Source organism: Cyphomyrmex costatus, unplaced genomic scaffold, assembly GCF_001594065.2.
Source record: "Cyphomyrmex costatus isolate MS0001 unplaced genomic scaffold, Ccosl1.0 scaffold58, whole genome shotgun sequence".
Lineage (NCBI taxonomy): Eukaryota > Metazoa > Arthropoda > Insecta > Hymenoptera > Formicidae > Cyphomyrmex > Cyphomyrmex costatus.
The window spans coordinates 222,373-232,058 of record NW_017279979.1 but is presented as its reverse complement, the minus strand read 5'-3'; the positions used below and the strand labels follow the sequence as shown (position 1 = coordinate 232,058).

The 9,686-nt window shown below is 37.0% G+C and overlaps 1 protein-coding gene across 1 annotated transcript in view; it reads left to right on the top strand.

Annotated features, from left to right (window-relative positions):
- Positions 1 to 286: 286 nt before the first annotated feature.
- Positions 287 to 9,686, top strand: part of Myo10A (unconventional myosin 10A) — a 45,575-nt gene continuing 36,175 nt past the window's right edge. Inside the window, exons 1-10 of the mRNA XM_018546717.1 lie at positions 287 to 1,173; positions 1,333 to 2,158; positions 3,590 to 3,700; positions 5,941 to 6,029; positions 6,105 to 6,168; positions 6,248 to 6,357; positions 6,709 to 6,993; positions 7,099 to 7,276; positions 8,077 to 8,355; positions 8,548 to 8,877. Of these exons, the coding sequence (XP_018402219.1) occupies positions 287 to 1,173; positions 1,333 to 2,158; positions 3,590 to 3,700; positions 5,941 to 6,029; positions 6,105 to 6,168; positions 6,248 to 6,357; positions 6,709 to 6,993; positions 7,099 to 7,276; positions 8,077 to 8,355; positions 8,548 to 8,877 (3,159 nt within the window). The remainder of the gene's footprint in view (positions 1,174 to 1,332; positions 2,159 to 3,589; positions 3,701 to 5,940; positions 6,030 to 6,104; positions 6,169 to 6,247; positions 6,358 to 6,708; positions 6,994 to 7,098; positions 7,277 to 8,076; positions 8,356 to 8,547; positions 8,878 to 9,686) is intronic.

Below are 9,686 nucleotides of genomic sequence, written 5' to 3'. Positions count from 1 at the left end.
AAACATCAAGTAGCAGGATCCACCTTTGAACCGGATATATATGACCCTCTTGGCTTATTTGTTTTAATTATATTTGACTTTTGTTACTAACGCATTTGAAATAACTATATGAATGAGTGTTTAAAATTAGTAGAAAGTTGGTAAAATATAACAGAGGAACCGAGTTGACGATATAGACGATGACGTGATCCGCGACGATAGAAGCTTCGGGTGAGAAAGACAAAAAGTAGCGTGTGATCAGTTCGCACATGAAGTGCGCGACCGATCGCCGACATTCCCGGCAGCGATGGCCAACATGGACCCGTCGGGACCAAGCACGAAGCAGCAGCAGCAACGGAGACGCTGGTCCGTGGGTCGATCGTCGACCCCGCGGAGTCACTTTTCGCTACACTCCTCGGAAGCTTTCTACGCGAGCGCGGAACCGTTATCCGGTGGCCGCGGCGGACGCGCATTGCATAATGCGAGCGCCGGCGGCCCAGACCCAGATTCGAATTCCGTCCTGGATTCCTACGCGCCGGAAGCGGGTAGGCATCAATACCGGGCTTCCGCTCGGCGGCCGTCCCGGGACTCGAGTGACCGACGTGCAATCGTCACGAAGAATGACCGCGAGATCTTTTACACAGTGCCGCGCGGTCCGGCGATCTCCAGGAAGGAGATCCTACGGCGCCGATGTGTCAGAGACGACGTCGAGACGGTCCATCCTACGGCGGAGAGGGGTCAGGTGGAGAAAAGACCGACTACGTTACCGTCGACCGGTAGGAGAACTCGTCAAGACACCGAATGCACTTCCTCGCTCTTAAAAAGAGTCTCCCGGCAGGACATTCTACAACGTCGTGCGAGCATAGAGACGAACTCGCAGGTGAAGGATGTCGCGAGAACGTCTTCAAGTATCCCAAGTTCCGTTCGCTCGGCTAAAGAGGATCGTGACTTCTCGCGGCCGTCGACTCTGCCGAAGATTTTACACGCCTCGAAGACGTCTCGGCTAGAGGAGTACTCCTCCTCGAGAACGAGGGAGACCGCCGGAAGGGAAGCGCCGGTTTATGGGAGAATTCGGCGACGAAAAATGTCGCTACCGACTGGCGCCACGACGTTGCGCGACTCTACAACTCCTTCAAATACTCTGACGAGGTTCTCGAAGACGAGAGCGAGCGGAGAACGCGCCGATACTTCGACGTTGCGTGACTCTACGACTCCTTCAAGTACTTTGACGAGGTTCTCCAGAACGAGAGCGAGCGGAGAACGCGCGGACACCTTAACGTTGCGCGACTCTACAACTCCTTCGAATACCCTGACGAGGTTCTCCAGGACGAGGACGAGCGGAGAACACGTGAGCACTTCGACGAAAGTCGTCAAGCACTTGCGAGATCCTGTTCCCGACCCGGCCGATTGGCCCAAATGTGCGGACGTCAGTCGTGATAATATTTATGTCAAGGTCACGCGCAGAGCGTCCAGGCAAACTTCTCATGAAGAAAGACCAGAGCCGATGGATAGAACGATGTCTAGACGCAGAATAATCAACAACGCGGACAGTGTGGATTCCTTGGAGCGAAGGATGCACCAAGATCGAGATCAGGACGTGGTCAGAGTTAAACACGACGCCATATTGATTTCCAAAGCAGACATCGAGCAACTGCGTAATTTTAAAACGGAGAGAAACGAGGACGTAAAGACGTCTTATCGCGCAGATTCCACATGGTCTGCGCGAAGAGATTCAAAAACAGATTCTTGGTCTCGAAATCATCCTAGAGATTCCACGTGGACCAGCGAGAGACAAACGAGGTGCCGACCAAAGTCGCAAACCGAGTTGCTCGCGAAAGAGCGGACGGAATGTCCGAAAACGGGGATAAAATCAACGACGTTACCTAGCTACATGAAGATTGGGCGGAAAACGTCGACGGGAAATCCGCCGGTGCGAAATGTGGACGACCAGAGGAGAACCTCGATCAGCGGAGTGTTAACGAAACAGAGCAAAGAGAGATCGAATTATGTGAAGAAGACAGCGACGCGTATCCCGACGCACATCAGAACGTTCAGCGACGCGAACAGCGCTCGCTCTATTTCTCCGGACGCATCATCATCGATATTTGGTTTCTGCACCGGAAAGAGGAGGCTGCAGGCGTCCGTGACGCGTAGATCTCCGTCATGGAACTTGAAAACGGTTCGGGATTATTTTTATGATCCGAGAAAATATTATGATCCAATGAAGTCTTAAAATTTCAAAAGATATTCATATCGTTGAAAAATTTGTATTAAAAGTTTAACATGTCCCAACAGTTCATCCAAAAGTTTTGTGTTAATTTAATATAAGATGAATATATTAGGAAGTAACACAAAACAATTTAACATTTTAAAAATTTTTAAATAAATTGTGAAAACATATTTCTTCAATGAAATTAATATTTGTAATATGTTAAATTACACTGTGTTGGAAAAAATATAATGAATTTATCATAAATCGCATGTCTCAAATGATGCATTCAAATGAATTTAACATAAGATAAAGATGTTAGAAAGTTTATAAATATTATGTAAGAGAATAAATACAAAAAAAGATAATATCGACACAGTTTGTAAACAAATCGTGGAAGCATATTTTTTTTATAGCAAAATTAACATTTATGATATATTAAATTAACCTATATATTATTCATTTATCTCAGAATTTACATTTTAAAACATTTTATTTTTATGTTATTTATTTATTTACTCGTAAATTGTGTCATTTTGACACTAAGAAATGTTGAATATCAATTTAATACAAAATGTTTAAATAATTACATTCTGTTTAAATTAATACTTGAATATGTTAGAAATTCAGTACAAATCGTTAACAAGAACGTGAGTGAATCATTTTCAACACAAATACATAAAGGTTTACCTCTCACTCTAAAGGTGTAAAAGTGTATACATTTTTTTTAAGTATAAATCAACATTTATGATATGTTATGATATTTATGATATGTTAAATTAACACACGAATATGTAAAAAAATTCACCATAAGAATGTGATTGGGCTGTTTTTAATATAAATACACAATGTGTTTTTACCGTGTATATTATTTTTGTTATTCAGTTAGTCTTTGTGTTATATACTATAAATGCTAAATATCAATTTAACACTAAATATTTAAACAATATAATCACATGTTAAATTAACGCTATGTTAAAAATTCAATATAAAAATTTTAAGAACAATTTTTAACGCAAGTGTAAAACGTTTTTTACTGCGTGCTTTGTTCCCGCGACAATATGTGAAAAAATGTACATATTAATATAATATAAATACAAGTATTTCAAATGATTAGCGAAAAAATTAAAATTAATTTATTTTCTGAGATTGACGGGATATTATTTTAATTAAATAAAACGGTGTGTGCGCACACATACTACAACCAGTTTCTATAAAAATTGAAATTCTGAAAGTTGAACACACTTAAGAGAGACATATAGGTGTAAAAAAAGACATTTCTAATATTTATGTTTAATTACACTTTTTATTTTAAATAAAGTGTCTAAATTCGTCCCCATTAGACACTGAAATATAATCAAGAGCATCTGTTATTAAATCACTTATTTACAATATGTGCAGGGTGAATTGGTGTGGTTCGACCCTGGTGTCGGCCATGTGCTGCCAGGCGAGGTTCTGGAATACCATAGAGCCGCTAATGTACTTTCGGTCCAAGCGGTGATCGCCGGCAAGGTAAGATAAGTTCGTTTAGAAAGCGCCTGCATATTAACCGTGCATAATTACGAATGGTAGATGTGAAAGAACTCAATAACTAATTGTGTAAGAAAAGATAGTCCAGACATGCTCCTTTGATTGGTAAACAGGCCTTTCTATAATATACATATATCGACAATACAGCTATCTCACAACCTCTAGGCAATCAATCACTTTACATTTTCTGAAAATGACATTGGGATTAATTCGCGTATGATTCACATAGCTTCGCTATAAAATGTTGACCTGAATATTACATTTTTTATTTTAAATTTATTTATATATTTCATTTTTCAAAAAGTATTTAAATGTCTTTAAAGTTGATTTTTCTGTTTAGTTGTTAACATTTAAAAATATGGTGTCCAATTAACTCACATATTTTCGACAAAATCTAAAAAAATTTGAAAAGGATATCTAAATGTAGGCTGCTTTCTTTTTAGGGGACACAGTTGAGTACACAAATATCATTCTATTTTTATTATTATTAGCATTCAATGAATAACTAAAATAGAATAATACTTATGTCGATTGCCTTTTAAAAAAGAAAGAGCATATTTAAAGTTAATGTATTCAATTTTATTTTAGTTTAATATACGTTTAATTTAAAAAAAAAATCATTAAACGTATTTAATTTTACTATTCGATACTGATACTGATATTCAAAATTATAATGATTTAATTCTTGTTCTTCGTTCCCGTGTCTTCGTCAAAATGTTCATCTAAATTGCTTTTTTTATTTTTACTTGTATATTTAATTTTTCGAAAAATTATCTATAAATATGTTTAAAGTCGATTTTGTATCGTTTGATCATTAATATTTAGAAATATAACGATTCAACTATTGACTCTCAGAATATTGAAGACAACTTGCGTTTCAACTTGGCTCGGCTGTCAAGCGTTTAAGGCAATCCAAACACCATCGGGCAGGAATGGAGCAAGTGTATACGGTATCCAAGTGATCCGCTCGTCGGTTCTTGACTTTCTAATGCGGCCCTCGTGCGTTTGAATTCGTTTCATTAGACGAGAACGAGAGGGGCAACTCTCACATCGAGCGTCCGCGTCAATCTGGTTTCCACGTTTTTCATTCACTTTTTCGTCCTTCGCGCGCGTGTGATTTTCAAGTTCGTGCTTCCGCGCGGGCCGTGAATCCGTGCATCGCCGGTCATCGATCTCCCGGTGACGTGGGTGACGCTAGAATTTTGAAAGGAGCTACCCGTCGGTAAAGCGAAATGACTGCCGGATGATTATTCGCACGCGTCGTAATCTCCATTAACGCGAGGCAGCCGCCTCGTTCTACAACCGACACCTATCGTAGACCATTTAACAACGCGCCGTTTTTCCTGTCCGCCCGCTTTGTGTTCTTCACATTGCATTGTCGCGCACTAGTTGCAGCACTGCACTTCACCAGTGTCCCATTATAGATAACGACGGACATTGGCGTAAGGTGCATTAATCACTTTCGAAAAGGAATATCTTAGAGCGCGCGCGCATAGATTATCAAGTTTAATATGATATTTTATAATTAAATTTGATTTTACATATTTTTTTTAAATGAAGAATGGAAATTTACATTTTGTAACAATAGAAACATTAGTTCGTTCGATAAAAATTATAAAATTTGAGAGAAAAATTTTCATTGTCTCAATTTACTATTACCCGACATCAAAGTATCTAAAACTTTAAAATGTATAATAATGTAATTTAAGTATATAATTGTTCTAGTTTATCAAGATTATTTTTCGCAAATAGAGACGCCAGAAAAATTTTGTAAATTACACGTACTTTTAATTTTTTGAAATCTATTGGTAATTTCATTAATTTACCGGAAGTAACAACTTACTGACGCCAATGGAAGTGCAACTGCAGACGCAGACGGTATCCGGTTAAGTCTCACGTGAGTGGCTCTCACGCTTCTTATGTGAATTTGCACGAATCTTCTTTTTTTTTTCTCTCGAACATTCTCCGTAGAAGCCGCGCGTATCGAGAAGATATGGCAGGAACAATCGTAAAGTGCGTTTTAGCTGGAAAGTCACGTTTTTAGACGGTTCTCCATGTCTCTTGTGCGTCGTTAGAAATTGGAAAGAAAGTGTCATCGAGTGTAATCGCGGAACTCGAGTCGTCATAAAAATTATACAAATACATGTTGTCGAGCCGCCGCGACCATTCTAGATCTTCATGTGGAAAAACGACGAGTAATTGCATACAATTATGTGTTTAAGCCGCAAATCTTCACTCTCACCAACTTGAGCGGAGTGAAGCCCAGGCAGGACTTAGGTCAAAATGGTGTGGAGGACATGATTCAGTTGACGTAAGTCACGAAATTATCATGTGTCTACTCTACGTAATTAACGCACCGACGTGAGACAAATTGAATGAATTGCAGGGATCTGAACGAGGCATCACTATTATGGAACTTGAAGATCCGTTACGACAAGGAATTAATTTACGTACGTTGCGTTTGCGTTGACTTAATTCATTCCTAGCGTTAACGATTGACTCTAATAATTGTTTACGATGGATTTTTAGACCTACACGGGAAGTATCCTCGTGGCGGTAAATCCATACAAAATGTTCGATATCTATGGACTAGATCAAGTGAAGCTTTACGAGGGACGAATTCTTGGTACACTCCCACCGTTAGTATTAATTCCATTATCTATTTTTTATGAAAAATAATTTAAAATAAAATTATTTAAAAAGTATATTGAGTATATTATAATATACAATGCAAGAAAATAATATATTTATTTTCAACATGCATTCTTTCTTTTATTCTCTACAGTTGTTACAATATTTTACTTATAGTTACTTGAGTAAAAAAAAGAATAGAACATATTCGATTATTCCTTTAATCAATTTTTAACTTTTTATGTTATCATTATATATTAAGAGAAGTGTTCAATATTTACGACTATACGAGTAATTGTATGACAACATAATTGTTACTCCATTTTTATACAGTTGTTACTGCCACATATCTTTTGCAGGCATTTATTCGCCGTGGGTTCCTCCGCATACAGTCAAGTGACTGCAGCCAATAACTCCAGTGCCAATCAAGTGGTCGTCATTTCCGGTGAATCTGGCTCGGGAAAGACGGAGTCTACGAAGTTGGTGATGCAATATCTCGCGGCCGTTAATCGCGCGCCGAACAATCTCGTCACCGAGCAAATTCTGGAAGCGACGCCACTCTTAGAGAGCTTCGGAAATGCCAAAACACCGCGAAACGACAATAGCAGTCGATTCGGGAAATACTTGGAGGTTTACTTCAGGGAGTGAGTAATATAAAAAAAAAAAAATAATTATAGAAGACAATAAATTATAAATATTTGTCGATTCTGTTGGTGCCCCATCACGCAAACAATTTTTCTATTTCTTAGCGGCGCGATCGTAGGCGGTAGAATAACGCAATATCTTCTAGAAAAGAGTAGGATAGTAACACAGGCTTCGGAGGAGAGGAACTACCACGTGTTCTATGAACTTCTAGCTGGACTCGATCAGCAACTCAGGGATAAATATGGCCTGCTTACACCGGACAAGTATTTTTATTTAAATCAGGTATGTGTGTTTATACGAACGTGCAACAAAAAATCTGTGTATCTCAGCTTCAGCTTGGATATGAAGAGGAGATATTTTATACGTTTTTTAAATTCTACGTGTAATTTTTTAGAAGTTACATAAATTGTTGAATTTTTTTGAATTTTTGTATAATTTTATAACTTTTTAGAAAAGGATTCCGCATTAATTGTATGGAAAATTTGTATTCCGATGAAATGAGTTAATTTTACATATAATATAGTTATTTACTTATAATGTGGTGAACAAATAACGTTATTAATGTATTTTGAATTATAATGTATCACATACTTGTACGCACACACAGATGCTTTGTGAGTGTATGTATTACACATTTAATACACCATAGCTCAAAATTTATTCATTATTGATCCTTATATTTATGTGATCTTTTGTTCACCAAATTTTATCAAATTATAATTATTATTTTGAAAACTAATCTATTTTACTAGGATCCAATTTTTCATATATAATTAAGTAGGGATCTTTTCTGAAACTTTATAGAAATTGAAATATTTTTTAGAAATGCTTAGAAAGCTACATTTCTATAATTTTTTTGTACATATAATGTGAATTCTGAAATATTCTAAGATTTCCTATTTTATATTTTCAAAGAAAATCGATATCTAATAAAAGAATAAGTTTTTAATGAACTTTTCAGAAATCTTCATAAATTAAAAAATCTTAAAAATATTATGGGATGTTATATGAACTTTTTTTCACCAGAAAGTCTATAATATTGTAAAATGATTGATAATAAAATTTTTTTGCATTTGTTTCAGGGTGGAAACTGCGAGATCGATGGCAAGAGCGATGTGCAGGATTTCAAGGCGCTCTTGTCGGCCATGCAGGTTCTCGGCTTCTCGTCCGATGAGCAGGATACAATTTTCAAGATTCTATCCAGCGTGTTGCATCTAGGAAACGTATACTTTCACCGGAAACAAATGAGGCACGGCCAGGAAGGCGTGGAAGTCGGTTCCGACGCTGAAATACGCTGGGCGGCGCACCTTCTTCAAGTGAATTCCGATGGCATCATCCGAGCACTCACTACCAAGACGACAGTAAGTTTTCACTTTGATACATCTCGCATTTTGATCCAATCGATATCGAAGAAACGCCATGAAAACGTTTGAGAGGAAGTTTACGTTGTTCCTTTTAAAATTATGTCTTCGCATAAACTTATTTGAGACATTCTTATTGTTTTGACTACCATTGAATTAACAAGACATAAATTCGTTTATTTATTATCGTAGGAAGCGAGGAACGAGAGAGTCTTCACTGCTTTAAATATTGATCAAGCCCTCGATGCCAGAGATGCTTTTGCGAAAGCTCTGTATAGTTCGCTCTTTTCGTGGCTAGTCGCGCGCGTCAATCACATCGTTTACAAAGGTACAAAGCAAACGGCCGCTATTTCGATCCTCGACATCTTCGGCTTCGAAAATTTCACCGAGAACAGTTTCGAGCAGTTATGTATTAATTATGCAAACGAGAACCTGCAGTTCTATTTTAACAAGCACATTTTCAAGCTCGAACAACAGGAGTACGCGAAGGAGAAGATCGACTGGACTACTATCAACTACACGGTGAGATTCATTTTGGGCAATATAATTATCTAAGTAGTCAATTCTGAAGAGATAGATTTCAAACAGAATATGCTTTAGCAAACATTGGAACGCGTATGGAAATATGATCGATGGTGGATGTATTGAAATAGATTTCAATTCGCGTATGTTTTTAAAAATAGTTTTATTTAACGCTGAGAGATTATACATCTGTATTATTATTTATCCGTTTCTTATAGTTAAAAAAAAAAACCGCTTTCTTTAAATTGCTGGAAAAAAAACCGGAAAAATTGTTTTTTTTTAAATTGTTATTTTGCTATTTAAATGACATACTATTTCATTTTTAGTGTTCTTCATCAAATTAATGTGATTCAGAAAATTATATAATCATATTTTGAAACTTGTGCTTTAACTTGATTGCTACAATTAACTCTACACCCGCGAAAGATTCGTACGTGCTTGAGACGTCTATTACGTATTCGTATTACAAAGATGTTTATTACATTAATGAGGTCATGTAACATAATTTGTTGATGTGTCAATCAAGAGAATTTTGAAACATTCCTAACAGTATTCACAACATCTACATTGTAGAAACAGGCATTTAATCAAAATGTAACAATCGAATCTCCGATTTTATACGCTCTCAAAATTCGAGGTTCTCCTCTCTATTCGACATGGTTCAACATCTTTCTTAACAAACAAAATATTGTCTCCACGAATCATAGTTATCATGTTTATTTTGCAATTTTAAATAGTATTGTTTGAAAAGTTTAGAGAAAGCATAATGATTAAATATCAAGATTAAGTATCATAAAATATAATTGGAA